We start from the raw sequence: 14,619 nt of genomic DNA on the forward strand, positions 1-14,619 counted from the left end.
GAGCCCCAATTTTAACGCTTTTTAATAAAATGACATTAACCCATGGCGATTACACAAAAAATTAACCCTCTAACAATTAGAAAATATTTCTCTTAATGCAACTAAATTTCTTGCCTGATTATAAGGAAATTTATGTTACAAATGTTATTTACAAAACAACAAATTTTCTGTAAATATACTTGGCTACCTCTCAAACTCGAATATGCATTTGGAAACAATTCAATACCATGCCAATCTTGGAGGAAAGTCAGTAAGAAATAATAATAAAAAAAGGCTACCTTTCTTGTGATGCATGACTGCTCTCTCTCAAAGTTTTATCTTTATGCTATTAATTTATTAGTAATTGTGCAAAATTTCCAGTCTATTATACTCATCTTCCTTAGACAATAAAACTTCATGTTGTAAATTTGGGAATTTCCTTTGTTATAAAGGGAGACTAAAACCTAGTTTTATAAATGATGCAAAACTGAGTAGTTATATTTGTCTTTATAGAAAACTATTGTTGTATGGTTACTGGTATATTTCTCCAATCTGTAAAAAGATACAGAGTGAAAGAGAGAAATAAATACTTTCAAAGAAGGTTCTTAAAGCATAGTGGAGTAGAAGCCAGCAAAGGTGTGGTGTGGTATGGTATTAATAAAATACTTTAGTGTTTGTTTTCGTTTTCCAGATTGCTTAAGCAAATACTACAAAATGGTTCCACTTAAACAATGAGAACTTATTCACTCATGGATTTGAGGCTGGAAAAATGTCCAAATCAAGGCATTATCAAGGTGATGCTTTCTCCCCAAAGACTGGCATTCCAGGGCTGGCTGCCAGCAATCCTTGGTTCCTCTTCCACATGTTAAGGCATATGGTGGCATCTCCTGGGCTCTTGCAGGCTCCATGTCAGCTTCTTGCTTCCTGTGGCTTTCTCTCTGAACGAATTTCATTCTCTTATAAAGGACTCCAGTAATAGGATTAAGTCCCATCCTGACTGAGGCAGGCTACAACTTAACTGAGGGAACCTCATCAAAAAGTCCTACTGACAATGGGTTCACACCCACAGAAATGCATTAACTTTAAGAACATGTTTTTCTGGAGTATATACAATTCCAAACCACCAATGTTCAAACTCTTGCTCTGACAATTCAGAGCTGTTTTACTTTTGGGTTACTTAAGTTCTCTGAGACTTGGTTTTCTCATTTGCAAAGGGACATACTTAAATTCACAGGGTTATTGTGAATATTTAATGAGATAATCTGTTTAATATGGAACTCCTTTTCCCCAACCAGCCTCCTAACCTAATGGACTACTTTCTCTAGCACAGAAGCCCAGGGAGCAGATTACAACTCACTTCTGGCTCGTTTTCCTTCCTCTTACTGCTTCAGGTAGATGGGAAGGAGATCAAAATGGCCACCTGGCAATTAAAACCAGTCCTATCAGATTATATTCAGAAATTACTGTCTATTTAATTCCCTAATCTCACCTACTGTGATTAATCTAAACCCTTTTGTGTCCTTGTTGTCTGGTGAAAATCAACTTAGTCTTTCCTGGTTGATTGCTATTGAGTCAGGAAATAGGCTATGTGCTTTCATAAACTTTCTCTCATTGAATCCTTGCCCGATTTGGTCAAGTAGGCACTGAATGCTTTTGGTAGGTGACAGAATGTTACAGGCACTTTAGAGTCATTACTTATGATTTATGAATTGGGACATTACTTCTCTGAGTCCCAATTATCATCTCATTTCTCATCTATAAATAATGAGGACAATGGTACCCACAAAATAGTGAGTTAGAACTTAAGGTTCTAGTTCATTACCTGGTCTACAGTAAGTGCTCAATAATTGTTAGTTATGCTTCCATGCTATGTTTCCTTTCATGTTTTTTTATAAACTAATGGAAATTATTTTAATTACATAGATATTAGTTCCATTATTTTAATTATTTTAATGATAGAATTATAAATGCATGGCTGAATCATAAATTTCTAGAACAATTGCATAATGCCCTACATACCAATCTAGAAGGTGTTAAATAATACATATAATGTGTTGTAGAAATACTTGAAACTTCTGAAATGATGCATTGTTTCCTGAATTCTATTATTTATGAATGGAGGAAAACCAAGTTAAAGTCTCTGTGATAAACATGGAGCTTTTATTTTATTACTCTAAGAAAGGTAAAGAGTATCTTATAATCTGAATATCATCAACAAATTAAGATACAGAAAGATTTAAGACCTTCTAGTAGGCCACATGGTCATGGAAGAACTAGTCTTAAGTATACTTCTCATTTTCAGGATGATATTCTTATGAAAACACTATGTGGTCACATCATATTTGGCCCAGTTTGAAAAAAAGAGCAAAGAATTTTGCAAGCAAAATTCCTAAGAATTGTCATCTTAACTTAATTTCTAAAAGTTTTTATATACTAAAAAGGGAGGTGAAGAGTGGAGGTTTTCTAAATTCCTGCTGGCTTGCTGTAAATTTGAAGTAAGGAATGACTACAGAACAGCAGCCAGTGGGTAAGTAGATACAGTCTCCCTATTTCTAGAGTGGAAAGAAACACATTCTGGATGTTTTTCAAAGAATCAGGAAAATAAACTCCTGTGATGTACTTGTACTACCTGAGGCTGACACTTTGCAAACACCTCAGGCAAAATAAAAATTTCACTAAGTTATACAGTTTAAATTGTACTTTTGCTAACCAACCAGTTGTATTTTCTTGTGCTCTATAGGAAAATTAATAACATTAATACAATATAACAAGCTGTCTTGTAGAATTTACAGTTAAAAACAAAAAAAGGCTTCTTGTGTTCTTACATTTTTGAAGACATGTAAACCCCATAAAGACATGTTAAAACAGGTCCCTGATTACTATTATGATGCTTTTTTAACAGACTTCGGAACAAGAAGATAAAATCCATACAGCATCCCTCCACTATAGTATCAATTTAAGACTTAAGATCTTCAGTCTGAAAAAAACAATTTAATTACATTTGGTTTTCACCGTTACCATAACAATCATATGTTTACAGAGAAATTCCATTGACAGTGTAATTATGCACAGCTAACTTTATCATATAGAACAATAACACCTTTACTGTGCATTAGTGTCTCGTAAATATACACATAAGATCCAAAATTTCACCCATTCAGAAATCTATCAGTCTATTGCAGATTGGTCCACAGTGTTCTTTGGACAAATAAAACAACATTAATTTGTATTTTAATATCTATTTGAAATTATGGTATTTCACTTATTTTTGTGTATGAAGTTTCCAAACTTTTGCATAAATCCTCGAAATTTGCTTTCATTGGGCTGATATGAGCGATAAACACCACTGCTGTAATTAAGCATTGGGTTTGACCTGCCATAATTGTTGCCCATAGTTGTGGATTTTACTTCTGGATGGTGTGCACTGGTATTTGGCATGTTGCTGGCTGGCTGAATAGTGCTCTCAATCTTACAAAAGGGCTCAAAACGACTGTAAACTCGTCGGTCAGTTGATTGAGATCTTAGAAGCTCGTTGGGCTTTAGCCTTGGAGAAGGAGCTGGTTTTCTTTCAGGGGACACAACTGCACTGATCTTGGAATCTTGGTATTGGATCTGTTCTGTGTTAAATCTTGGGGCAGAGGCATCTCCCGCCCTTTCAACTGGACCTGGAGAAGGTATTATTTTACTAGTTTCTTCAGATGGAGAATTCAGCCCCTGAAATGAGCTAACTGTGACATCTTCCTTACTCTTGTGGATACTGCCTTGAGAGTTTGAAGAAGAAGAATGCTTTCTTCTAGGAGATGAATCAACTTTTGGCTCTGATTTTTTGGGTTTTTGATTTTCTTCACCCTCAGAAACTAAAGTATCAGAACTACTACACATTCTATAAAAGGCGGGTGCTTTATTTTTGGATAGATTTTCTTTCTTTTCTGGAGTAAGGCTAAGTAATGACCTTAACTTCTGGGATCCTTTTTTCAAAAAACTTGGGGAACCTTTAACTTCCTTCTTTGAAGTGAGTTCTTTGTTGGGCTCCTCTTTGTTCACATCAAGTAAAGCAGCAATGGAAATTGACTTGGTAGTGGCGCTGGTTGGAGGGTCTCTCTTGACAACTTCATCATCCTCTTCCATGTTATGGGTCACATTGTGCATGCTTTTAGAACTTTTCAGTAGCTCCTCTTTGGGTTTTTCTGGTTGTCTAACTCGATTCCTGGTGAGTGTACTATATACATAATGCTTACTATTTCCATGATCTAAATTGGCTTTTGTGTGGTCAAAGATTGGGAAACTTCGCCTTTTAAGCAGATTCTCATTCTGTTGGTTCTTTAGATTTTCTGTCTGCTTATTTACACACAAAGTTGTATATAAATAGTTGTTTGAATCTGTATGGCCATTTGTAGTATGATTTAAGACTGCTGAGTGGTTTTCAGGAACCTGCAAAGTGTGCATTATTGGTGTCTCTGACTGCAACAGAACCTTGGGGACTGATTCTTGTAAGGGTTTGTCTGTCAAATGCTGTACACTTGTAGGGGTATCTGGGACCTCTTTAGGCACGTCACTTCCCTGGGAACCAGTGATAGTTGAATTTGAGGAGCCAGTTGTACAGCTGTTAACTTCTTGCTGCTCAGGTAAAGTTGGTTTAAATACAAAAGATGAACGAAGTCGAGAATGAGTATAAAGGGCATTGGCTTTCAAATTCTCAGAACTATCATAGCTTTCAAACCGGTCACCTAGAGCTGATCCATTTGATTCAGGAATAGCTTCTGAATGATCATTTAAGTAGGATTCAATTCTCCAGTTACGCAGGAATGACTTTGTGGTATGTTCCAGGGTTGGCATTCGTTGTTGCAAAAAGCGAATATGATTATCTGTCCCATTAAAAGACCTCCGCACATTTGAATTCCTGTCTGGGAGATTTGTTATTTTTCTCTGAGCAAGCCGATTGGCAAAACTCTGGGCAGGTGTGTGATGTTGGTTTGCACAGCCTCCCCGTGATGACGATGCCACACTGAGACTATCTGAAGGCCTCTTCCAATGACCAGGTGGATTATTAGTTCGATTCAGAGCCCTGTTAAGCAGCAGGAATGGAGTTGTTTCTGGCTGTTCCCCAGCATAACTATGTCTTTTCCAATTTTCATTTATCTGACTGGGTTGATACTGACGGATTTTACTTGGGCCATTAAAGTTTGGAACAAAATGAGGTTTGTATCCGTGATTTCTTATGTTATATTTGTCATGTTCATTTCGTGTATATATCCCTCTGTTTTTGAAGTAACTAGATTCTAGTTTATGAAAATTGTCTTGTCTACCAAAAAGATTTCTTTGGCTGGAAACAGACGCTAATGAAGAAACCGAACGCTGGTAAGTACCGTTCTCCCAGAGCGCTTTGCCATGTTTCACCCTTGCTGATTCTTCCTGAGCAAATGAACTGGGGACACAGGATCTAGCATACAGAGTTCTAAATTCTTCATCAAAGGACTCAACCAGTTGTCCTGTGATTATCTGAACCATGCTGAGGTGAGCTTTTTCAAATGACCACATGTAGCTGAAAAAAAAAAATCAGAATTGAAAAATTTTAATTTTGCTAAATTGAAAGACTGAAGATAACATATTATTTTATTAAGAAAAATTAGTTATTTAATGCTGACTTTCTTTTTGTTTCCTTTGGCTACTATAATTTAGAACACTTTCAATCTTTATATGCTTACACTATACCTGTCTCTACAACCCCATATTCATGTTTTAAATAACAAAGTAACTCAACTCCTGGCTTTGAATCCACCTATAATTTCTTATGCTATTTTCCAGAACTCAAAAGAAAAGCCTGCTTTGCATTTTTCATCTCTGTCTACCAAGATTTTATGGAGTAAGAACAATATTTTATTTCATATGTAGCATCCTAGCAGGTTGTAGGATAGCCAGTTTTGGAGGGAAAGCTGAGAGAGCTGGCCATTGTTGAGCTATGTTGCTACCTGAGTTTAGTCCTCAGTTTCCTGATGATCAAAATGAAGACGTGGACAGCATACAAACTACAATTCCTTCTAGTTCTAACATGCTATAAAGTAAGATAGGTCTCTGCTAATGCAGATAAATTTTAAAGACAGAGTAACAAGAATTCCAGTTGTTCTGTCTGTGGCTTACTCAGTTAGTGTAATTTAGGATGCCAGGAGCTATAAACAGAGAAAGAATTTGTGGGCAGCAGCCTCAACCACTAACGGGCAGACTTCATTGTCTCAGTGTACACAGGATTGGTACATTTAGTCTCCATAAACCACATCAGTCATAATGCCAATCAGGATCTTTGACTATATAAAACAACGTCTAGGAAATTAAAGTTTGTAACCACTTTGCAGTACTCTTTGGAACTTCCAATCCCTTTCCTAGAGTTTAGAGTTGATAGCTATTTTGAAATTTCATATCAAATTTTAAATCTAAGTTTTGAAAACCTAGTATAATCTAACACGCAGAGTCACTGAGCTGTAAAAGAAATGAATTGTGTATATACTAGCTGTCAAGTCATATACATGACACATGGAGATTAATACAAAAGAAAAAGAAGATGGAGCCATTCTCCCCAGTGAAGGAACTTACTGTTTATATAGGGAAGACAGTAACACAGGCAGATGAAAAGATTAAAATAATGTAAAGTATCATAATTTAAAATTCAGAAAATATCATGAACAGCAGAGTGCAACTAAAGAATCTTGTTATTCTTATATGCTTATTGTATCGGGCATGCCTATGGAATGCCTGGTATGAGAAGAACCTTGAGTGAGGTGCTCTTCAGGTGCACCTGTGTGGGCCACCAGGCTAACTCTAAAGAAATGGTGCAAAAGGAAACCACTAAAGGAATTTTCAATCTGACTAAAGATACAAATACACAATAGGTGAGAAATATCAAGTCAGCTCTTAAATATGAGAAAATCCATGGAGATAGTGGAAGTCTAGCTATGTTTTAAAAGAGACTAGATGTCCAAAAGTTCAGAGAAGAAAGGTATGGGGGGACAATTGGCATAGAGGAAGAAACAGATGGAAAAGGCAGGGAAGCGGTCATGGCTCTGTTTGGGTTAAACAATGAAAATAGATTATATTTGGGTAGGGTAAAGAGCTACATAAAAGATTGGTGAAATAGTGGGGGAGGTCTTGAAATCAAAGCAGGGAATTTATGCAGGATTTGTTTCCAAATTTGGATGAATCATGATGCAAAGAGATGTCTGAGGAATTTCCTTTTTTTTTTTTTTTCCTAGTAGTTTTTTGTAATATAGACTTGAAAGATGAGGGGCTGAGTTTACTATGAAGAGTAAAGGGCTGGAACAAGGTGACAAGACTCAAACTAGTTGGGATAATGAGTAAAAATGTTAAACCAGGTAACAAGAAGAAGAAAGAATCAGAAGATCTTTATGGCATAAAGGATGTCTACAGCTTATAAAAGAAAAATAGACTCTAGGTGTTGAGTTTGGGATATTGAGAAGATACTAGTACTGGTGAAGAGTGGCACTTGGGAAAGGCTCCCTGCTTTGGTAAATCACAAAATAATTTCAGGTAACAGGGAGACATTCAACTGGATATATTCAATAAGTAAATCTGAGAAACTGGAGGCATACCTCGGAGTTTGGTGATGAATACCTATGTTCCTCTGTCTCCCTATGTTGATTTGCATCATTTATATGGACATTGCGAATATACTTAGCAGCACTAAATTATATATTTGAATGTGGTTAAAAGGGGAAATTTTAGGTCACATATATGTTACTAGAATAAAAATTAAAAGACAAAAACAAAAGTCATACAACACAATGAACCCAATTGTAAATGATGAATTACAGTTAATAGTACAATTATAAAAATGTTCTTTCATGAATTATAAAAATGTACCTCACTAATGCAAGGTGTTAATAATAGAGAGGTATATGAGAACTCTGTATTTTATATATTTTATCTCGGAATTAATACACCCAATTCATAAGTCTTCATCTCCCCTTCCCTTTCCTCCCCAGTCTTCCTTATCTCAGTCAGTGGTTCCATCACCTTCCCAGCTGATCAGGACACAGAACAAGGAGCCATCTCTGAATGCTCTCTTTCCCAGGAGCAACAGGAGCCACAGGTCCTTTTGCTTTAATTTCTATCACAAATCTAAAACCTGTCACAAATCTGCCCTATCATACTATCACCCTGGTCTAAGGCACTATCATGTACGTGAACTCCTGGTTTCCTCATTTGCCCATTTTTCACTCAATGCCACAGTGAGTCCATCAACTCAGACCAAAGATGGTACCTCAGAGCTACTGAGCTCAGTGGAACTCATCTTTTAGAATAACTTTTATAGATATTATAAGAGAAAAAAATAGAAGCTTATAAATTTCTTTGTCAGTCAAATTTCTGGAAGATGCTTGACTAAATATCTTTCAGATTTTCATACAACAATTTCAAATAAGAGTATCCAATTCAAAATATTATTTGTACACACATTGATTAAAAGTATGTTAAGTGTTTCATGTTATCAGTGTTAGTAGAACGTATGGTAAAACTCCTGTATTTTCTTGATTAACACATCATCATGGTGAGTGAGATGTCACAAAATGTATAACTAGGGTGGATATAGATTCTGGGCCTTTCCAGGAACACTGGGAATTTAGAATATGACATTCTACACCAAAGATTTCTGAATTGTAGAAGTGCATTTTGAATTTGCCTATGAGAAAAATGTCAACAATGGTAGAATGTGAGGGACTCAAGGTGTTTTTAAGAAAAAGGAAGAAAATTTTTAACCAGCTTTGATGACAACTGGTTCATAAATGTTCTACCAGATCCTGTTAGAATCTCATTAGCAATAAGAAAGATCTATGATGGGGGAAAATGCCAATAGTTGACAGCCATTAATTTTGTAAAGAAGGATATTTAAAATGAACTCAAAATAATAAAGAGAATAGAGTTGTTTTTTTTTTATTAAGAGTTTTGATGGAATTTTATAATCTGTGGTCCTAGACATTCCATATTCACTTCCATAAAGAATAAGTTGAACTCTGCTTTTGGCTTATGATATAGATAGATAGATACATAGATGGATAGATTCTTGTTGTTGCTGTTGTTTGTTTTTCCCCATACTAATACCACAGAAAGCTCATTCAAGCATATAAAGCACCTATTAACATCTAGCAGTAGCAAAATGAAGTTGAGGTGTATTTATTGCTGAAAATAATCTTAAAAGTCGATTTAAATAATAAAAATAGAAAACATTAATTATGATGAGCTTCAATAATAAATGCCCTTCTATAAGTCAAGTGAATTCTCAATTTTAATTAAAATTTTAATTAAAAACCCTCTAAAACCAAAGGAGGCTGAACAAATATATATACATACAAGAAATCCTTAAAAGGACTCATTAATTTCAAGCACTTGTAATTTCTGCTCTCAAGTTTACATTTGGAATTCCAAATAGCACTTTCACAGAAGATTCCTTGAGCTTAAAGAGAACGTTAGCAGAAAATAACAGTTAAAATAAGGACTAAAAATAATAGCTCACCTTAGGGGCTTTCATTTAATCCCCACCACAAGGACATGAGATAGATTCTATGATTATCCTCATTTCGCAGATGAACAAACTAAAATGCAACCAAGTTAAGTACCTCGCTCAAGACTACTCTATTCAATGTGCTGTTTCCTTTTCCTGGATTTTTTAAGTTATTAAGATAAAATACAGTATTTGTCCTTAGACTGTTTAAATCCACAGCTTTTCTGGCTTTTTCCCTCAGTCTTTAATGATGCTTTGACCCCGCCCTGGTAACCTAGCAATTCCCATGTGTTTGTTTGGTGTTTGTATCTGCCTCCTGATATATCTTCTCTCTATATCCCATTCAGGGCTAAAGGTGGGGATTGACATAGGAGTAAGAGGGCAGAGCCTATTCTCTGGGGCCAGTCTGACCCAGAATGGAATGAGGCTTCTGGCTGGATTTTAGACAACCTTTTGGAACTTCAACCTCCTCATTTATCTACAGATAAAAACAACTGCCTTGGAGATAAGTTGTAAAGAATGGGGATGAAATATGTAAAAGAGTTAAGCTAGAACAGAGTAAACCTTTCACCAACGCTAACTTCAAAAGATGTCAGAATGGTATACGGGGCAGAGTAACTTTGTCTAGTGTCTGCCATAGCAAATTTAGCAGTCAGACTATTAAATTTTGGTAATATTATAGACAACACATGTTAACTATTAGATTCTTAATAATACTTAAATAAGAAAAATCCATTCCATCGGTTCTTCAAAGAGATAAGAGCTGCTTCTTCCTTTTTATTTTTATAAACAATTGCTATTAAATCCAAACTATGTACTGTTTTCATAAGAACCAAAAAAACTCTTTAAGTATTATATAGTTGTAGGGAACCTCAGACATTAGTCATCTCTCTCATTTTTGGGTGAAGAAACTGAAGCCCAAGTAAGTTACGTGATTTGCCTAAGGACTTATTGCTCTTTAGATGCAGAGGCAGAACTAAAACCAAGGTCTCCAAGCCTCCACGCAAATGCTCATTTTTTTATTTTTAAGAAATAACTAAACAGATTACATTACTGTTTGCAGATAATAAACACATTATTTAAATGGCTGATAATGCTGGAGGTAAACACAATAATCTTACCTGTAAGAACCGTATATAACTTTCTGGCAGTCAACTAATAAAAATTTCTGTTCCGATTTTCCATGGAATTTTGCTCCTGTTTTTGAAATATAATCTTGGCCTTTTACTGTCCGCACTCGAATATTCTACAAGTATATGCAAATATAAAGTAAAAATAATGACTGGAGAGGGGATATCTTGAAAAGTAAAATGTATTTTTATGTAAAGCCTTAATACCAAAAAATATTTATACTCAAAATCACTTTTTTAAACACTTAACACAAAAATATTTATTAAAAAGCAAATTTCAAAACATCACTCATAAAAGAAATACTCAAGGAAAACAGTCACTTAAAATATGTATTTTAACATAGCTTAACTAGGAGATATTACTTTACATTTATACAAAATGGTTTCACAAATCACTTAGGATCTCACTGCAAGAAATCCTTTTGGGTTGTGGTAGTATGATGCTAAAGTAGCTGAACAAAAACATTCATCTTCTTTTTAAAAAGTCAAATGTAACTGAAAACACGTGCCAAATGATTTTGATAAGCAACACCTGCTGAATTAAAGAATCACTAGAGTCAGTGGTTTCAAGATTGTGCAGGCAAAACTGTTGTATTAATTATGACTGGTTGCAAAATTAAATAAAAAGTGTTCACCACCAAGAAAAGCACAATCTGAAATCTTCATGAAAGAGTGTGCTTTCAGTCACTTTCTGAAAAAATAAAAAGGGACCCTTTCTGTGATCAATCAATATAACACCTTAAATATACTCTTTCTATTTCACTTTTGGAGTAAATACCTTAACATAGTTTAAATTTGACTGACATGATAATGGTATACAAGAAACTTGAGAAAAATAATGGAATTCTTACCCTGAGACGTTGCACTTGACAACCTTGTTTCTCAGTCATATTTAGAAAATGATTAAAATTGTACTCATCGAGCAGAATGTATACAGATATCCCTCGAGATGATGCGTCAACTATTTCTTTGAAAATATCCACATCTGTAAATACATCCATTACTAAAGCAATGACCTGTAAATACAAGAATTTGAAACAATTTTAGATACCTAACAGAGAAAGGCTCATGAATTGCTTTCTTTCAGTAAAAAGAGAATAAAACAGAAATTAAATACTTATTTATATATATATATATATATATATATAAATATATACATAAATACTTGCGCAGTTTTCTAAAATTGAAGATAAACATATATTCAATATAAATGCCAATAAACATATTTGTAATACTAAGTAATTTTCACATTAGCTTTAAGTCAAAGGGAATCTGCATTGCAGTAGGCTGTTGAGGGAAGGGCAAGCCAAGGATTGCATGATTATCTGAAAGGTCGATGGAGGGGACCAGGTGAAAACCAGTGACAGAGTTTTTGTTGGGAGACATTTCCAGGGAAAAGCAGGATTTCTGGGTCTAGTTGTTTAAAATAATGGTCTTGGGGAACTGGGAGAGAGAAAAATTCTTCTAGGAATAGTAATATAATTAAGAAAGGATGAAGAGTGGAGAAAGGGGATAAGAGGACTTGCCGACTAGAATATCAAACATATGTGCCTAGAATTAGCTTATCAGATGACATAAATAGAAAAAAATATGAATAGAAAAGGTACTATTATTAAAAAGGTAAATGTAGAGGGAAATAACCTAAAGAACAGGCCTCTAAAATGGAAGAGTACACGTTAACTGTTGGAAATATAACAGTTATTAACTCAGAGAATCAGTGAGAAAAGTAATGCTGGAAGAAGGAAAAATTATTTACTAAAAAATAAATTTATTGACCACCTACCATGCGTCAGATAAAAAGGACAAAAATTCCTGCCCTTATGGAGTTTACATTCTAGGGGTAGAAGACACAGTGAGCAATAAAAATCATTAATAAGCAAATTATGTACTAAGTTATGAGATGATACACTTATTGGAACAAAAATAGAGTAGGATAAGAGAGATCATGAGTACCTGGAGATTGAGAAGGGTAGGTTTGGGGGTTTCAGAGAAAGTGTCTGAGAATATATTCTTTGAGCAATAGGGAGTTAGTTAACTATGTGAAGATCTTAGGAAGAATTTTCCAGGCAGAGGGAGCCAGTAGGGTAAAGGCCCTAAAGCAGGAGCATGCCTAGGGATGACTGTGGCCAGAATGGAATGAGAAATGCAGAGAGTATTTACAATGCCTTTCAGGCACTAGAAAGACTTCAGGTTTTTGCTTTTTTCTGAATAAGACTGAAAGCTACTGAAGGGCTTTAAGTTGAGGTAGCAATATTATCTGATTGATGTTTTAAAAGGATTGGTCTGGCTACTGTGTTGAGAACAGAATTTAAGGGTGTGGGCAATGGTAGAAGCAAGGAGAGACCAGTTAGAATTATTAGAGCAATTCGAGCGGGAGATTAAGACCAGGATGTGGGGACAGTGATGAAGAGAAATGGTCAGATAACTGGATATCTTTGAGCCAGAAGGACATCTGGATGAATTAACTATGAGGTGTGAGAGAGAAAGTGGAGTCAAGGATAACACTAAGGATTTTAGTCTCCCCATCCTGAAGGATAGAGTTATCATCATTGAGATAAGGAAGCGTGCAGGTTCAGTAAATTTTAGGTGGAAGATTAAAAGGGACAAGTTAAGCTGAATTGCTGAATATCCACCTGAACTGCTGAGCAGAGAGGTCTGGGTCAAAGATGTAAGTTTGGATGTTGGTGGTATAGACACTAATTAAATCCAAGTCATCAAAGGGAAGGAGAGTCAATAGAGAACCCAACCAAGGACTGAAGCCTGGGACACTGCAAGGTTAAGAGGTCTAACAGAAGAGAAGAATTAGGAAACCAACAGAGTGGTATCCTGGAATTTGATTAAAGACAAGGTAGTCAAGGAGGAGGATGTGCTCAACAATGTCAAATCCTACCATAAGGCCTAATAAGATAAGGACTAAGAATTCATTAGATTTTCTAATGTACAGGCTATTGATGTCTTCCAAAAGAGAAGTTTTATGGGGTGGTGAGGGCAAAAGCCTTACTGAAAGGGGTTTAAGAGACAGTGGAAGGACAGCAGAAATAGTCAACTCTTTTTGAGTAATTCTGCTACAACAGGAGGCAGAGAAATGGAAAGCAGCTGTGGGTAAAGAACTAGAGAACAAGTACTTTTGTTATAAGATGAAGATAACAGCACATTTCTATGATAATGACATGATCCAGTAAGGAGAGGAAATTAATGATGGAAGACATGGTAGGAGGCGGTGGGGAAAGGGAGAATTTCTGAAGTAATGTCTTTGAATAGGTAATAAAGGGTGAGATCTAAGGCAAAGGTAAAGAAATTAGAGCAGACAGTAAAGAACAGGCAAAGCGTAGGGGGAGGATGTAGTGGTGTCATTGTGGAAGCTCTCTTCTAACCTTCAATTTTCTAGTGAAGTGGGAAGCAAGGTTATCAATTGAGAATGAAGATGCAGGAAGAACTGTTGATGGTTTGAGGAAAAAGGGGCATAAAATGATCATTTAGGAGGGAAGGAAAGGGAACAGCCTAAGAAGATACGCAATGATTGCTAGGAAGCATTTTGGGCCCACCTGGTCATAAATTTGAAATGGGACCAGTCAACATGTTTGTGCCTGCAGGGGTACAGGAATGGTAAAGGCAGAGTTGATTTAACTATGGCTGTGGTCCTGCCGTGAAAGGATAACAAAGTGAGAGAAGGTGGGAGAGTGTGTGTACAATGCGAAGTGTCTAGGATGACTGACCTGGGATCTAAATACACATATTGAAATAGTTACAGATGAAATATTGTCTTGTATATACTTCAAATACAAAAGATGAAACAAAATTGGCCATGAATTGTGTTAGGCAGTTGAAGCTGGTTGATGGCACATGAGTGTTCTATGTGCTGTTCTCTCTACTTTTGTAATTTTCCATAACAGTTAAAAAAAAATTAAAAGGAAAGGAAGATTTCCAGAGGGAGTAGGAAAGAAATACAAGCAGAAGAGGTGGTCAGTGATGGGGATGCATGAATTAGGCTATGTAGGCTAT

General features: G+C 35.7%; 1 protein-coding gene across 1 annotated transcript in view; it reads right to left on the reverse strand.

Annotated features, from left to right (window-relative positions):
• Nucleotides 1-848: 848 nt before the first annotated feature.
• The window catches only part of FAM83B (family with sequence similarity 83 member B), a 109,861-nt gene continuing 96,090 nt past the window's right edge, over nt 849-14,619 (reverse strand). The window contains exons 3-5 of the mRNA XM_037844834.1: nt 11,469-11,633; nt 10,609-10,733; nt 849-5,521 (exon numbers count right to left, since the gene is read on the reverse strand). Coding sequence (XP_037700762.1) covers nt 3,238-5,521; nt 10,609-10,733; nt 11,469-11,633 — 2,574 coding nt within the window. The 3' untranslated portion in view covers nt 849-3,237. The remainder of the gene's footprint in view (nt 5,522-10,608; nt 10,734-11,468; nt 11,634-14,619) is intronic.

Source organism: Choloepus didactylus, chromosome 7, assembly GCF_015220235.1.
Source record: "Choloepus didactylus isolate mChoDid1 chromosome 7, mChoDid1.pri, whole genome shotgun sequence".
Classification (NCBI taxonomy): domain Eukaryota; kingdom Metazoa; phylum Chordata; class Mammalia; order Pilosa; family Megalonychidae; genus Choloepus; species Choloepus didactylus.